This window comes from Gymnodraco acuticeps, unplaced genomic scaffold (genome assembly GCF_902827175.1).
Source record: "Gymnodraco acuticeps unplaced genomic scaffold, fGymAcu1.1, whole genome shotgun sequence".
In the NCBI taxonomy this organism is placed as follows: domain Eukaryota; kingdom Metazoa; phylum Chordata; class Actinopteri; order Perciformes; family Bathydraconidae; genus Gymnodraco; species Gymnodraco acuticeps.
The window spans coordinates 2,202,324-2,220,124 of NW_022990198.1; the positions used below are offsets into that span (position 1 = coordinate 2,202,324).

The window sequence follows — 17,801 nt, forward strand, 5'->3', positions numbered from 1 at the left end:
TAGCCTAGGTCATGGTACACTATATATCTGATATACAGGAGGACAGGCTGTACTAGGTTATATGGAGTTTGTCAAAAGTTCAGAAGTTGGATACTATAAAGGAGTGATTATGCTGCATTTCTGACAGAATGAGGTTGGGTTTAACATATTTTATGACCGCTTGTGTACATCAAAGCTGCATTACTAATGTATGTCGGTAGCCAAGAGGCTGACTCACTGCACTTGACATATCATTTTAAGGTTCATACAGTTTTGAGTTTGTACTAGAAAGTACATAAATGTTTTAAAAACATAAATTTTCTCATACTGTATCTGAGCATACTTGTCATCACCACCAGTCTGAAATGCTCCATTTTAAGTGCTTGTCTCTTTAAGCCCTTTTCCCAAAACGGTTCTGGTTAGTCAGGGTTTCCAGCTCTGACATATTTGTGGTGTCTGCGTCATCATAATCCGAGATATGGAAATCTCACCTTGACCAATATTTACAGTTCGCAACACTGGGATTGTTTTTTCGGTTGGGTCATGTTAAATCTCTAACTCACTCTGGCTTGCTTCCCCAAATGTTCCTACCCAAGCTTTAAGAAAAAGAACATACTATCATCAACGGGATTTAATTAGGGTCATGATTGATTTGGCATCACCCTGTTGGTAACAACATGCAGTCTGATACTAAGTGGCGTAAGTAGCCTACTTGAGTTCAAACCGGAGAGACGTGATGTAAGAATTACATATTTATTGTTTACACGTCATATGAATGAAATGATTGCCATGATAGTACAACAGGAGAATGTAATGGTGTTTGGCGATTAGGCCCCCGGTTTGCAGGATAATCATTCAGGAGGGAAAGAACCGCTCCGATGAAATCCCCGGGGTCTAGACACTGGTGGTGGTGATGAGTAGGTGAGACCGGTCTGAAGGAGGAAGGTTTAGCTTTGTCCTGAAGGAGACAGGAGGCGAGAGGGGTGGAGGCGGGTTGCGTGTGATCATCTGCAATGACAACTGACAGGGAGGAAGAGCAGGTATTTAAGGCATTTAGCATGTGCAGCGATTGGCTGCTGAGGCGTGACGCCCTCATATTTAATGAGGGGGGAAGGGAGCCATAGAGTGACGTGTGAGTGACTCGAGTTAGGTCTTCCTTATTGAACTTGCGCTAAAGCTTTCATTACAATTTTGAGATACTTTACTTGAGAATTTCCATTTATGCTACTTTTTACTTCTACTCCACTATAATTCATAATTCGAGTACTTTCACACCACTACATTTATTTAACACTTTTAGTTACTTTGCAGATTTGGATGAATAATGTGAAATATAATCAACTCTTAAATCAGACATTAGTTACACCTGGAGTAAATTCAAAAGCTACCCTGCAGCATACAAAGTCATTAAAACTGCACCTTTACCAGCTTTGACAACTTTAATGCATCAATAATTATAATGAAAACATATGATGTATATTTTTCTGAAATGGATCAATCTGCAGAATAAGTATTTTTACTTTTGGTACTTTCAGTATATTTTGATGCAAATACTTTTGTACTTGAATGCAGGACTTTTACTTGTAACAGAGTATTCCGACACTCTGGTTCCAAATACTTCTTCCACCTCTGCTGATACTACAAGTCCCAGAACTAATGGGGCAGTAAAACTATTATGTGGGAGAAAACACTACAGGAAAGGGAAACCCCCAATAAGGATATTGGGCCCCTTTAATTCAGAATATGTCCAGTTTGTAACAATTGTTAAGGTATAAATATGGCAATACTTCATCTGTTCCTCATATGCTCAATCAAGCAATAGACTGTGATTTAAATTAAAATCTTCGAGATACTCTAAGGTTGGGGGTCATCATTTTTTGGCGTCAGGAGGGTCCCCCTTGGCTCAATAACAGGTTAATCTGGCCATGGTATAACAAATAAAAGGCCAGGATCAAAATAGCTTGAACTATAACGTTTGGGGTTAGTTGCACTTTTTTTAGATTAGGTGTGAAAATGTGTTGCCATTTCTATAGCCTTTAAGGAAAGTAAATGGAAAGCAGCACATGTGATCTGCAGCCGTAACCGAGCTGTCACCGAAAGGAGGAAGTGATCCTCCCACTGTTCTCTGTAGAGGTATGAGGCAGCCACCATTTAGCTTTCATATATTTTTTAAAACTACAAAGAAGTAAGCGGTGGAGCAGTTAAACTCGGAGCTGAGTCGTATTGTCAGGTAAACACTTGTTTTTATTGACTTCTGCCCGCTGCAGTAATGCGGGATCAATCATCTCATCATGTTTTGCGTCTTTGCTAAGCCACGTTTCACTGCGACAATTTAGGTTTCTAAAGGCATGTTGCTAATAATATGGTGTCAGATAGATTAGTGATTAATGATCTCTAAAGTGCAAACCATCGCTTCTGTTTGCTCCATCTTTGATAAAGGTTATCTAATGTGAGGTGTCAGTTTTGAATCTAATAAACAATGTAAAGTTTAACATTAAATCCAAATGAAACGCATCCAAAATGCTATTATCTATCTGGTGGATGAAGTATTCACATCTTTAATTTAAGTATCATTTGCAATACTGCAATATAAATACACGGAAGAATAACAAGTAGGCCTACAAGTCCTGCATTTGAAATGTCTGCTGTTAATACAGTAGTAATTTTACCCTTTATATTCTTTCCAACTATGCAGGTGAATATAACTTCAATTTGTAGGATCAATTCCTGATAAGCCATTAAATAGGCATGATTTATATATTTTACAAGATAACTTCCTCTTTATGTTTGAAGAGTTATTAATTGTGTGTTTTATTTCAAACTTTATTTTAAAATTGGGCTTCAAAATAAAGTGAGAACACCCAGTGACACTTCCTAGAAAGAAGAATGTAGGCTGTATTGTAAGATTGTTTTTCATTGTACTTGTATTGGGCCTACTAAGTCAGTGGAGCTACAGAGCAACATAAGAAACTAAACAAACCAGCTCAGCTTCTTTTTAGAAAAACGGGAAGGAGTCCAAATCCATTTGTTGAAGTCAAAGTTCAAAATAAGGCTTTTTTAATGTTATGTATGTATGGCAGCAGTTGCCTTCAAATACATAATGCTCAGTATATATTACTACAATTAATACTAGGCTACTGCTTTTTAGATGTTATACCAGCTTTGATCCTGGTTTCACAAGTTAATCACATTGTGAAAACAGAAAGACTCTGTGCCTGATTAATAAACTCAACCGCCAGTGAAATGTTGTAACACTACACAGAAAGTGCTAGTTATTGCACCATTGCCAGAAAGATACTGGTAAAAATGTTTCATATAATCATTTAATCCTGTAGGAGATGGTACAACACAAGTGAATACTAAAAGCTAATATACTTTGCAAAACAAAAGCCCAAATCCAGAATGTGTTTAAATTCCTAAATGCTATCACATATGTTCTTCAAGACCTTTTCCTCACAGCATTTTTGAATATATGCATTATATTTATTCATTTCTTTGTGAAGTCAGTTATAACATAAGTCACTGCTGGAGTTTTTCTGTCACTTCCACACCATGAACTCTGATCACATGAGGACATTTAGCATAAGAATGGGCGTTAATTGGCCATTTAGAGAAATTAGTTCCACTTGAGGTTGTTCAACAACAACAAAAATATATCTGGGGAAAGAAGTTGCTTTTATCATGTTTTGGTTGTTTCTGAGCCTTCCCATCCTTAATGTGAACATAGTCCTATCTTAGTGAAAAACAAAATGTATGTACGGGGCTATGAGAATGAAGTTCACTTTGTGTTTGACTGTCCTGTCAACGAGGACATACAGTAAGGGATTTACTTTTAAGAGAAAATGGCCTCTATAAATGCTAAATTCTTTAGACTGGATCAGAAAAACTTGACTTCTGCTCCAGGAAAGGAACATATTCCATAGCAGATATTATTTGGCTAATATGTTTGTGAGCAAGTAATAATATTTCAGCCTTTTTCATCTATTTTTTTCTTCTGTTAAAGGTGCAATGGTTACACCAGCAAAGAAGAGCAAAACCACAGAAGAACCTGATGTGATTAAAGGGATGGACAAGGTGAAAGCTCTGAAGTATTTCCCTCTGTACGGCGCCATCAATGGGACCCCTGCAGGAGACACCTGCCCCACATGTCGCGGCACCGGGAGGATTCCCAGAGGTTGGTCTTCTTTTTTGATGATTTTGACGGCCTTCTGAGCAGCTTTAGTGCAAGGGCAGCCAACTGAGACCATCATCCTCAAATTATGTTTCATTTCACATCCAACAACTAAAGGAACTATGTCAAAACGAGAGTCACAAACGTGTATGCAGCAGAACTTTGTTTTGCCACAACTGTTCCACTTTCACTTCATGTTTTTGGAAAATAATATCTCTTTAAACCATAGAGTTACAAAGGAGGGAGGCTGTGGCTCAGTGGATAGTGTGCTGGACTTTGAATCAGGGGATAGCAAGTTCGAGTCCCACTGCAGTCAGCATGTCGTTGTGTCCCTGGGCAAGACACTTCACCCCAAATTGCTCCTGTGGGGATTGTCCACAGTACTGAATGTATGTAAGTCGCTTTGGATAAAAGCGTCTAACAAATGACATGTCATGTCATGTACAAAACAATCTCACGTCAGATGACAAAGGCAAGAAATATAAAAAAAATGAAAGGCAGGAGGTTGTTTGAAAGTGGCACACAGATAGCCACCAGTAAAATGTCTCTGTACTGTTTGGACATATGCACCGTTATTGGCAAAGAGCAAAGCAGTGATAAAGGCTTCACTTTTCCTTTTCAGAATAAAATATATTCAGATTCAGATTTAAATTATGTTATTGTCCATTAAATGTATATAAATGGAGATTTGATTACAGATCACACACAATACACAAACGATGTTGCATCTAAAAGTAACCAAGTGGCAGTCATACTAAAAGTGAGGAAACAATTTATGTGTAGTTCATAAAAATATCACGAGAGAATATAATAGTTTTACTAACTAATAAATGAATATACGTTAAAAGTAGTGTAAGTGTCGGTTATCCTTTTCATCAAGTCTTTCAGACCATCAGAGGATACAGATGAGTAGGAAAGCAATATTTTATACAGTACTGAAATATGCCCTTTTATTATTACAACTATTAAAGATGATATGTTACATTTCCTAAACAGAACCAGACATACTAACCATTTACGAGATGCCAGTTTCAGATCATTTTTGTGGTTAAACGAGCTGTGTTCTTGTATTGCCAGGCCATGAAGACCAGCTAGTGGCTGTAATACCCTGTAATGATGTGAGGCTGAAACCAAGGCGCACGTAAGTGACCTATGAATGCATGTGTGTGTGTGTGTGTGTGTGTGTGTGTGTGTGTGTGTGTGTGTGTGTGTGTGTGTGTGTGTGTGTGTGTGTGTGTGTGTGTGAGTGAGTGTGTTTATGTCTCTTGACATGCGCATGCACATGTAAGTAAGGGTATCACCATGACACATATAATTCAGCATGTGTGTATTGTTTTTCAGGAAGCTGTACGTGTGCGTGTCGATGGTCTTGTGTCTCCTCGTTTGCACACTCATCCTCTTCTTCCTCTTCCCCCGGAGTGTCACTCTGACGCCTGTGTCCGTGCTGTCAGTAATGGTGTACTTCACACCAGACACTGTGAAAATGGAGGTCACAGTAAGTAAAAGGAACAGTAATGCTGTTACATGTACATCTGTGCCACCTCTTTGTTGTTTGGAAGTATAAAAATGTGCAGGGATTGCATTTGTGTCTATGGTAAAGAAAAGTGCAACGCCAAAATTAAAGAAGCTATATTTTAGTTTGAAAGTGAATCAGGACCAGAGTCTTGCTCATACATTAATAATATATATATATAAAATAAGTAGTAGTGATAATATTATTGGGTTGCATTTGAAATGTTATCGCGGGATGAATTGTTTCAATCACTTGTTGGCCTATTGTGTATGCAAATTAAATGAATAATGTATATTTCTTTTAAATGTATGTCATTAGATAATTTGCTCCTATCAACATCTTACCAAACTGACTCCTATGCATACACACACACACAATTGAATTGAGTATTGTTTGACTTTACATAAACAAAAATGATGCCATTATATATACCTTGCATGCCATTCTCGTGAAAGCTATATCTCAGAATACTGAATTTCTTCCAATCTTTCGAAAAAAAATTCTTGGACTTATAAGTCAGGAATTTACGCTCTCATTATAAAAACAATGACACAAATATCTTAAAATCAAAAATGATGAAGTAATGCTATTTTGGAAACCAGGATCTAACCTATAACCTGGTGAGCGGAGTCATAAAACCCAAAGATGTTCTATCTTTGGATTTTATTCTAGCTCTGTATATAATAATTACATTTCACAATACGTTTTTTTAGGAACTAAGGGAAATAACTCTTCAGGGAAAACTGTGTATGCTGGAACACTAAACATGTGTGGTCTTACTTTGTAGAAGAAACACTACATTTGGCAATGATAGAGATGCTGTTGGAATGAACAAATCAGTGTGTCAGTATATGGTTTGGTGGGGGTATAGTTTGATTTTGGGCTGTTTTCATTGGCCGTGTGGTTTTTTTCCCGCAAAGCCCTGCCAACTCTGATGCTGAACAAATGTGTAACTTGTTGTTAGCAGTAACTATAAAACATAGATTGAAACCAAGCATATTCTAGTTAGCACCCATCAAACAGCTGGAAAAGAAAGATAACAATGTCAACCCTAAAGCTAGCCCCTGAGACACAGCTACAGTGTGTTATACTGTGTGTAAGTGTGCAATACAAAGTGTGACATTTATTTGCTCTCTGCTGAACATTCTGAGCAACCATATTTTTATTGTAGGTGTGAAAACCTCGTCCACCAAGAAGTGTCTGAGTTGCATTCACATGACTGACTGTAGATAGCTGCTGCACTTACAGGACAAAGTTCCTGCTGACTTTTTAATGATGGAAAGGTGTGTTTGCTGCACCTGACCAGCTGTGTGTGTTCTCTCTTCTAGAATCTTGTCAACATCTCCAACCAGAACTATGTCCCAGTGAAGATTGTGGAGTTTAACGTTCAGGGTCTTATCTCTAATGCAATTGTGGGTAAAGCCAAGATTTCTAACATGACTGACATCCAGGCCCGCTCACAAAATTCGGTGAGTTACACGCAGGATGACTCACATTCATACTGTTGTTGTATTTGACACGCAATTCATTTCCTCCTTCTTTTGCAGTACACCATTCAAATTGACCTGTCTATTGCTGATGAAGGCTTGAAGTAAGTTTGAAATACTGTGAGAAAGTAACATATTCCTCCATCATTATTGTTTATATGTCTAAACTCAACTGCCTCTTTCTCTTTCAGCACTTACTGCAAGTCGAGCTCTTTCAAGATTCACTCGTTATTTCTGATGCTGCAGTAAGTATCAATCTCAATCTGACAAACACCGGAGTAGGCAGCCGCCTCACAGCCTTTCTCACACCCACTACATGTCACTGTGTGGCTGTGGTCACAGCGACAGCCACACACTGGTTCTCTTTTTATATAAAGGGTTAATCTTTCAATGAGACATTTCATTTGGAGATAAAAGGGGAAGAGATGATAAGACAGACACATTAAAGTCAAACTTTGGCAGCTTTCATTGGACATACAAAAACTCTAAAAGGCCTCTAAAAAGATAATTTAACAGGTTTTACCACAGGGAAAAGTGATCAATCCAACTTTGTCATTGTGATAACATTTAAAACAGCATTCATGTATTTCTGGCAGTTGAGCAATCTGAAAACATCGACATATTATAACCTTATGAAGTTGTTATTGCAAACAAGCATTCATGTAAATTCATGTACCTGTTGATAGGTAATAGATTAAGAGCGGTGAATCAGCTTAGAAACGGGAAGCGCTCAAACGTTTGTGTGAGTTTATCAAATTTAGAAGTGATTCCATGTCAGCCACACCTTGTCACAACACATCTGACTGATAGTGTATTCAACAAAGTTAAACTAGCTTTATTAAATGTCAGGTCTTGGGCAGGTAAAACATTTTTAATCAATGATTTTATCACTGAGCACAGTCTCGATTTTATGTTTTTAACGGAAACTTGGATTGAACAAAAATAACAGTGCAGCTGTTCTTATCGAATCAACCCCTCCCAACTTTAGTTTTATGAGTCAGGAAAGAATGCACAAGAAAGGAGGTGGAGTTGCTATTTTGTTCAATGATTCCATTCAATGCAGGAAGACATCGTATGGAAACTTTGATTCTTTTGAATATGTGGCCCTTCAGCTGAAATGCTCCTCTCGAGCTCTGTTCCTAAATATCTATAGACCACCCAAATACTGTGCAAGCTTGTTTGATGACTTTACTGAACTGCTGTCTATAGTGTGTTTTGACTTTGACCGTCTAGTCATTGTTGGTGATTTTAACATCCATGTTGACAACCCCCAGGACAGAGGGGCTAAAGAACTGTTTTGTGTTCTTGATAACTATGGACTGACTCAGCATGTGACGGAGCCCACGCACAATAAGGGGCACACTCTGGACTTAATTATCTCAAAGGGTCTGAATATCTCTAAGGTTGTGGTGACTGATGTTGCACTCTCTGACCATTCCTGTGTTTTCTTTGAGAGCTCTATTTCTGTTCACAAAAATGTTCAAAAAGAGGTAACCACAAAGCGATATTTAACTGAAAATACTAGGGAAATGTTTACTCAGAATTTTTCTTCCACACTTGCCCCTGCTAACATTTTCAAAAATGAAAAATGTTATAGATGCAATTGCTCCAACTAAGGTAAAGGAAGTGTCTGGCAAGAAAATATCTCCATGGAGAAAGGCCATGAGCGTGAAAACAGAAAAAAGAGAATGTCGAAAAGCTAAACGTAGGTGGCGAAAAACAAATCTCCAGGTTCACTTTGAAATCTATAAAGAGAGACTTGGCCTTTATAATTTGGAATTGAAAAACGCTTCTCTGACATCATTACGAAAAACAAAAACAACGCACATGCCTTATTTGCTACCGTCAACAGACTAACAAACCCCCCAGTGTCAATAGCCTCTGAATTTCTATCCACCAGGGCCTGCAATACATTTGCCTCCTTCTTCACTGACAAAATTCAGAAAATCAGACAAGCAGTCAGTGCCTCTGCATCAGGTACAGCAAATGTGTTGTCCCTGTGTCCACCTAAAAATAAATGCAAACACCATGACACAATTCCATCAGATTAATGATAAAAACCTAGAGGACATTATACAACTTCTGAAATCCTCCTCCTGCTGCCTTATTATGCTGATATTATTTAAACAGGATTTTTTAAAGATGTTTTTCATTGCATGGCCTCAGATCTACTTCACATAGTAAACAAGTCTCTTCACTCAGGTGTTTTTCCACAGGCCCTGAAAACTGCAGTCATTAAACCGCTTTTAAAAAAGAATAATCTAGATGTTTCAGTAATGAACAATTACAGGCCCATATCAAACCTACCATTTCTAGGTAAAATCATTGAAAAAGTTGTTTTTCAGCAATTGAGTAATTTCTTGCATTTAAATAACTGTTTCGATGTGTTCCAGTCAGGCTTTCGACCAAACCACAGCACTGAGACTGCTCTTGTAAAGGTCTTCAATGACATCCACTTAAACACAGACAGTGGTAGAACTTCATTCAATCAGGAGAGACGGTTTTGATGTAATAATACATATTTCATGCGCAGATACACAAATGAATGTGACAGTAGTTTTGGCGATTAGGCCCCGTTGTGCAGGAAGTATCATTCGGGAGGGTAGAACCGATCCGATGAAAACCCCCCGGGGTCTAGACACTGGTGGTGGTGAATGGATAGTTGGGTCGGTCTGAGGAGGAGTGGTTTAGCTTGACCCTGGATTCGGAGGGACGGGAGGTGAAAAGGGGTGGAGGAGGGTTGCGTTGAGTCACCTGAAATGACGCTGTCAGAGGGGAAAGAGCAGAGTTTAAAGGGTTTGATGGCACGCTATGATAGGCTCTTGGGAATAGAGCGAAGTGATTGGCTAAGCTGAAGAGTGACGCCCCCGGTCACTTATTGAGAGGAGAGAGAGTAGAAACATGGAGATAGAAATACATGAATGAGTAAAGACGGTCTTCCTGGTTGAACTTGCGCTGAGCTTCATGTGTTAGTATTATTAGATCTCAGTGCTGCGTTTGACACTGTTGGCCACAACATATTACTAGACCGACTGGAAAACTGGGTGGGACTTTCGGCAACAGTTCTGAATTGGTTTGAATCCTACTTAAAGGACAGAAAAAACTTAGTTTATATAGGTAAATACACATCTGAGTTGACAAATATGACATGTGGGGTTCCTCAAGGCTCCATCTTGGGGCCTCTTCTCTTTAACATCTACATGCTACCACTGGCTCAGATAATGAAAAACAACAAAATAAGTTACCATAGCTATGCGGATGACACACAAATGTACGTAACCATTTCACCAGGAGACTATGCTCCAATGCAAACACTGAGTAAGTGCATTGAACAAATCAATGACTGGATGTGTCAGAACTTTCTCCAATTAAACAAAGATACATCTGAGGTAATGATTTTTAGAGCCAAGGCAGAACGTATAAAAGTGAGCGCTGAGCTTCAGTCTGCAATGTTCAAAACAACAGATAAAGCCAGAAATCTAGGTGTAGTCATGGACTCTGACCTGAGTTTCAACAGTCACATTAAAACAGTTACTAAATCAGCCTACTATCACCTAAAGAATATATCTAGGATTAAAAGACTAATGTCACAGCAGGATTTGGAAAAACTTGTCCATGCTTTTATCTTAAGTAGACTTGACTACTGCAATGGTGTCTTCACAGGTCTCACTAAATAATCTATTAGAAAGCTGCAGCTGATTCAGAACGCTGCTGCTCGAGCCCTCACTGACACTAAGAAAGTGGATCACATCACTCCTGTTCTGAAGTCTTTACACTGGCTTCCTGTGTGTCAAAGAATAGATTTCAAAATACTGCTGCTGGTTTATAAAGCACTGAATGGTTTAGGCCCAAAATATATTTCTGACCTACTGCTAAATTATGAACCATCCAGATCTCTCAGGTCTTCAGGGACTGGTCAGCTTTCTGTCCCCAGAGTCAGAACTAAACACGGTAAAGCAGCGTTCAGTTATTATGCTCCAAATATCTGGAACAAACTACCAGAAATCTGCCGGTCCGCTGCAACTCTGACTACTTTTAAATCCAGGCTGAAGACTTTTCTTTTTGCTGCTGCTTTTAATTGAACTATTCACATCTTAAACTGCACTGTAACTTTTATCCATGTTTTTTTTCTTTTAATGTTTCTTTTATTATCTTTGCTTTTTAATGACGGTTTTTAAATGCCATTTTCTTAATGTCTTTCATTTTTGTACAGCACTTGCCTTGCCTTGCCTTAAAGGCAATTATACGTTTTGGTCTCAACAAACTAGAAAAATATCTGGCTCTTTCTGTAAGTTGAAAACCAAAACCAGATGCTAAAAGACACTGAAACAATATGCAGTGCTACTGTAAACATCGTTATTTCAACCATGATCCAATAAATATTGATTGGTTCAGCTTTAAAACATTATTTTTCTTTTCTCCCCAGAATGACACTGAATATTTCCTATCTCTCTCACATGGAGCAGCTGTCTCTGGACACCTATGAGTATATTGACTGTGGCACCAACTCAACAACCCCTCATCCTGTGAGATGATGAGACCAAATGGAAACCACCAATGTGGGAGTGTGAAATAATGAATATTGCTACATTGCACCTTTTTTCTCTTCTTCGGGGATGTGACTTTGTGAAGATAACTACTGTGAAAATGCATCTCATCCAGTGATTCAGGAAACCACCAATGAAAACAGTCCTGCATTCAACATTTTACTTGAGTAGAGATCAAGTATTAGCAGCAACGTGTACTTAAATTCCTCTAGCAAACAGTGAGAAAAATGTGCTTGGTTACATTCAAACACGTATCTAATTATGTATGTTGTTTTAGCATGCCTTAATAAGATTTCAATCATTCACTTCAATAGAAAAATATTGATGCTTAAAATACACTTCTGTACAACTTAAAACAATTATTTTTCTATTATATGTTCTATAAGTGGTGTCCTACATTTGTGTAAAAGCACAATTTCCTGTGACAAATGTGGATTTTGTATGACGATGTGTTTGTTTCTTAACTGATTCACAATGTTTATGGAAACGATGCCATATTTGTTATGATGCTCACCTATGATAATCGTGACTTATGTAATTTGCACTGCATTAAACTTTGGCATTTAAGATTCTGTTTGTTAGAATCTGTTTTTATTTGACAACCAATATAATGTCAATGTATAGAAAACAAAAAAAACAAGACCCAAATGTTGCTCTTGGAGATCTTGATCGTGGACACAGGGTGGAGCCAACGCTTTGTTAGCTGACAGACAGGCTATGGTAAGTTAACATGTAGAGCTGCCATTAAATGAGGCAATTCAGTCATAAATATGCAATTTTGTTAGTAAAATGTGCTGTTGAAAGTAAATATTGCACCTTTTACTTTATGGATCTGACATTCTAGATGAACATACCAAACACAAATGATGAAATATACATTGTTGTAGATTAAACTCCCGAAACAATAGCAATCTAAATAATTAAAATCAACTTCAACTTGCATGCCTGCATCAGTATAAATAATTAAATGATATTACATTTACCCATTCTACTGTAATTGTTGTATTTTGTTGGTAAAAATCTATGTTGCTTGTGCCACTAGAGAACCTGCAGTTAACCGCTGTACCTGCAGGGGGCGGGCGCATCTCTCTAGGTGGCCGTGACGTCACCGGGGCTTTAGGTGCTTTGAGCTCTCGTGCCTCTCTGGAGCTGATCAGTGCTGCTGTATGAGAACAGGAGCGGATGTTTCCGCCGGGACAAACATAATCTGTTCCCCATGGACGTGTTTATTGCTTGTGGATGATGTTTTTGCTGCACATATAAAGAGGTACGTTTATTTTAAACATACATTAACGAGGACAGCATCTAATATTAGGGATTAAATTATTTCTGATGTGTAACCCTCATGCATTTTTATATTTTTGAGCTTTAATTGAGTCTGGTTATCTCTTAAAGTTTATATTTCAAGCTCTGTGCACAGTAGGACATTTTTAAATGGTTTAATTTATTTGGGTTCGTACACTAAATACTATGTTAACATCATGCAATATAAATTAGGTGTTTTCGTGCTGGAGAGGAAGACGGTGGCTTATTCCCAACATAATAATGTAAAAAGAAAAAGTCATAAAACATCGACTCACCAACATAAATGAGCAGTTTAGCCTCTATAATCAATAATACTTGAATGATACTCTTCTAATAATATGCAGCATTAGAATTCGCCTGCTCATGCTAAACAAACAATTCCTGGCAGATGTTTGATGGGTATCAGGATGTCAACAACAACCGGATTAGTGCTGCTGCATCAGTCCTCATATACACAGTGAATACATATTATCCATGTACTGCATTGAAATCAATCTGCCTTGAAGAAAAGCCTCTCAGGTTTAGCAGCGGTAAGAGGATTTAGGCTCCAGGAAACCCCAGCCAGCCAATTAGCTGTTGTTTGGCACTGTAATGTGGCTAAAGCATTTATTGTTTTGTATAATCACATTTAAAAGCGTGCAGACATGAATTTAATAAATAGTATTGACTTGAAGTGATAAATCTCAGGCGTGAACACAGCAGGAAACACTTTGGGATTAAATCACATCTACTGATAATCATCACTATCTATTGTAAAATCCCTTAGGTGTGATTGACATTCCTGAAGCCCACATTGTCTTCTCATTAAAAATTAACTCTGTTTGTGTTTTGATAAGGTCTCCAGCCCACTCTGATCCCGTCTGCCTCTGAGGACCAGGAGCAAATGCCACTCTACTAAAACAGGATTAAATCAGGAATCTGTCACCTGACGCTAAGTAGGTGTGATCTGCTGGCTGCAACCATGGGAAACCAGCTGACTGATATCGCTCCTAACACATCCTTCCTGCCAAACTTCCAGTCCCTGCACGTGGTTGTTATCGGGCTGGACTCGGCCGGAAAAACCTCTCTGCTCTACCGGCTCAAACTGAAGGAGTTCGTGAAGACCATCCCCACCAAGGGCTTCAACACGGAGAAGATCAAGGTGGCCGTTGGGACGTCCCGGACAATAAACTTCCAGGTGTGGGATGTTGGCGGCCAGGAGAAACTGCGCCCCCTGTGGAAGTCTTACACCCGGCGGACAGATGGCCTGGTGTTTGTAGTGGACTCTACTGAGGTGGAGCGGATGGAGGAGGCCAAAGTGGAGCTCCACAAGATCACCCGCACGTCGGAGAACCAGGGGGTCCCCGTGCTCATCCTGGCCAACAAGCAGGACCAGGAGTCAGCCTTGTCCGTCAGCGAGGTGGAGAAGATGCTTTCTGTCCACGAACTGAGCATGTACACGCTGCATCACGTGCAGAGCTGCAGCGCTGTGGATGGTGAGGGGCTCCAACAGGGCCTGGAGAAACTTTACGAGATGATTCTCAAGAGGAAGAAGATGGTGAAGCACAATAAGAACAGGAGGAGATGAACTCTTGATTGACGCTGTGGACATTAGGAGATTTATCCACGGTTGGGACACTTCTTTAATGGACCCTTTTAATGGGCGATGTGTGCCAACACAACAACAATAACCCTCGGCCGCAGGGTCAGGAGGAATGGATTTGCTCATAATAATTGAAGCAGTATCGACAAATTCTTTGTTCTGCCCCTTGAAAGCTATTATAGATTTGAAGGGAACCTTGATAGCAATTAGTTTTCACTAAGTGCTTTTCTACACTTGTTTTAAAGAAGACTTTGCCTGTTAACTGTAGGACTAATATATAAAGATTTACTTCCATGTGGCAGGTTCCTATAGAATTTTGAATGTCCTTAATATCCTTCACAAGCTTGCACAGATTTTCCTCCACTAAATGGTTGTTTATGTTCCATGGATTCTTCCCCGAAATATTTATTCCATGTTTCTGTGTTTGTGTTGGACAAAAGGGACCTTCTTTTTGGAAATAAGACAGATTTCAGTTGTTGAAGGAGCTAAAACGTATAATTCATTTTGTTGCCATGACTGAACAGTTATCCCAAGTGCATTCCCTTTGTGGCCACACAGGTTAAGTTTCAGTTACTTTATTATTAATAATAATGTTTATACAAATTGTACATTTTTTAACACTGAAGAATTAATAAATATAAGCACTGTACAGAAAATGTATGGCTTTCCTTGAAGTTAATAAATGGGAATGAAGGATCCTTTTGAGGTTTAGGGTTGGGACTAAGAAATTGTGAATCTGTGCAAATGATTCAGAATTTCAATGAAAGTTGCCATAATCGAAATGTTTATATTAACAAAAGATCCTAGGAGTGATGTATCTCTATGTAACATTCAAGTGGGGTTTTTAATACTCGTTTTTTTGGTTTTCTTAGTGAATCTTCTCTGAAAACACCACTGTGCCTAGCAGCAGTTTGCAAAATGCTGAGGAACATGGTGGACTATTTAGCAGATAAAAGAGCCAGATTTTCCCTCAAGACTTGGTGGAGACCAAAAATAGAGCAAAAAGGAAAGTTAATTCTGGATTATATCCAAATGTTGAAGTCTGGAGTTGTGACACTCCTTCCCTATTTATGCCTGAGTCAGCAGAGATAGGGGAGTTCTCCACCCCTCCTCCTTCCCCACACAAACTGAAACAATCCATTTACTTTGATTCCCACCTTCTAGTCTGCCAGCTTCTGACATTGTAATTGCATGGATTAGCGTTGAGGTAGTTGAGAGGTGAGGCAGCTCAGCCCTGTTGTGAGATCAGCAGATGCTTTACTCTGACTCCCAAACTGAAACTAAATCAGGTTATGATCATCACATGAGTTTGTAGTCATATAAGGGTTATTTCGCAAAAAAACGGATATCTTTGTTTTAATTTATTATCCTAAATCAATTTATTTGTTCAATCCAGGCAGAGTTTTTGTCACGTCACTGTGTATGGTAACAGAGTTCGGTGATTGTTTGCTTGTTCAGAATGCCCGGTTTCAGTTTTTTTACGTAACAGTTGATTTTTGCCACGTTATTTAATGACAAGCATAAACCATTAAACCTATTTGTGGCAAATCTGTAAAGGCTTAAGTCTTTTAACCCGTTTGCTTTTCTGCAAATCTATTAATTTGGTCCTGAAATGTGATGTTATTCAACAAATACAAAGTCCAACCTCCCCTCACACATTACTAACCTGCATACTATCACAGTGTGAGTGTGTGTGCCCCTGCTGCGTCATTTTCTTGCTTGACATGGTGAGATAATGAGTTGTTACCTACTCAGATGCCTCCCACTGAGTGTGTTTAAATGCTGAATGTCAAAACAGACATAAATGCATGCGCATATAATATGAAAAGACACTGATACACACGCCCAAGCACACATCTTGACTTGCGTGACCTGAGTGTCCTCATTACTTGAGGTAAGCTCATTAAAACTTTCAAGGATGTCTTTTGCCGAATCATCTTGACACAGCAGCTGGTGCCGGAATACATTTGCATCATGATGCGCGTTTTCAACAGCTGAGACACATTGTGAGGCATGTGGAGGCAGCAATACTCCAATACTCCAACGTTTCTGAGAAAAAAGGTGTAAAAAAACACTGCAGCTGTGGAAAATGTGCTGTTTTTTGGCAGTGGAGCTACTGCACACATGATTGACTTGCTGAATTTCGAGCCGTGATACATCCACAGGGGGGAAACCTGAGGGAGCAGAATGTGCATTGTGATTTTTGCATTTTTGCATCCACCTGTCCCTGTTATTCCCTGTGCCACTCTCTTGCCTCTTATGCTTTACATGTACAGTAATGGTGGCTGACAAGAAACACGCAAATGAGGGAAGCCTTGGGGATTATTTATGTGGTTGCACGTAGCGAGGTGTTTCCCTGCAACCATGTGACATAAATCAATGACAGGCCAGTAAATCAAGTCAACCCAAGGTCATAAACTACCTAAATGTATCTTCCTCTCCTCAAAAACACAATCCAATGACTGCTAAGGGGCACCATTTGTTAAAAAGTTCCGAACAAGATTATGAGGTTACAGCCTACAGAGATGCTAGCGGCTCTGTGAAGCTGGTCTATGCTGCCTTAAAATAGGCATTTTTTTTACTGCGTTCACTTGACTCCATAAGTATGACCCCCTCTTTAGGTATTCACAACCTGCATAGTGGACATTTTCTCAAAGCTACCTGACATGTTTGATGACGTTTTCAAAAATGGCGGGAGGCCATGGAAGTTCATTATTTGGTTGTTGGTAAATTGAGTTTTTAAAATATATATAGGCTGATATATATTTAAAAATGTTGAAACATCCCAACGGCCTAGTCTTTTTGTTTTGTTATTTTGCCATAGCATTTCCTGTATTGCTTTACTTTCTAGCTTGCAAAATGTTGCTAGCCTTAATTTCAAGGCAGCATTAGACACAACATATAGCTTTGAGCTAATGTCAGCAAGCTAACAAATTGGCAGCTGAGGCTAATGGGAACGGCTGATGTCATATGTTTTGAGGGTATTTAGTCACAAAGCAATGTTTCAGAAATGCTAAACATAAGAGGTCAAATAAAATAATCACCGAAATGATTAAAATTCATGTTGAGCAGAATATTATTGTCCGTACTAAAACTAATTACCATAAATAATCAGAGACAGAACCCCATGTTAGCGGAAGAGTTAAATCCAAGCAATCACCAAAGTAATAGCGGTATATCCTCTGGGAACCATTTATTGATTGATTTTACTTGATTA

General features: G+C 38.9%; 2 protein-coding genes across 2 annotated transcripts; both read left to right on the forward strand.

The window, feature by feature from the left end:
* The first annotated feature begins 2,068 nt into the window (after positions 1-2,068).
* On the forward strand, positions 2,069-12,264 carry tmem106a (transmembrane protein 106A). The gene is made up of 8 exons (XM_034217961.1): positions 2,069-2,209; positions 3,983-4,153; positions 5,228-5,291; positions 5,492-5,645; positions 6,992-7,132; positions 7,211-7,254; positions 7,342-7,395; positions 11,577-12,264. Exons 2-8 carry the CDS (start codon positions 3,988-3,990, stop codon positions 11,683-11,685), a joined length of 732 nt encoding a protein of 243 aa, XP_034073852.1. The 5' UTR covers positions 2,069-2,209; positions 3,983-3,987; the 3' UTR covers positions 11,686-12,264.
* Positions 12,265-12,831: 567 nt separating this feature from the next.
* Positions 12,832-16,132, forward strand: arl4d (ADP-ribosylation factor-like 4D). The gene is made up of 2 exons (XM_034217966.1): positions 12,832-12,964; positions 13,839-16,132. Exon 2 carries the CDS (start codon positions 13,964-13,966, stop codon positions 14,567-14,569), a length of 606 nt encoding a protein of 201 aa, XP_034073857.1. The 5' UTR covers positions 12,832-12,964; positions 13,839-13,963; the 3' UTR covers positions 14,570-16,132.
* The last annotated feature ends 1,669 nt before the right edge of the window (positions 16,133-17,801 follow it).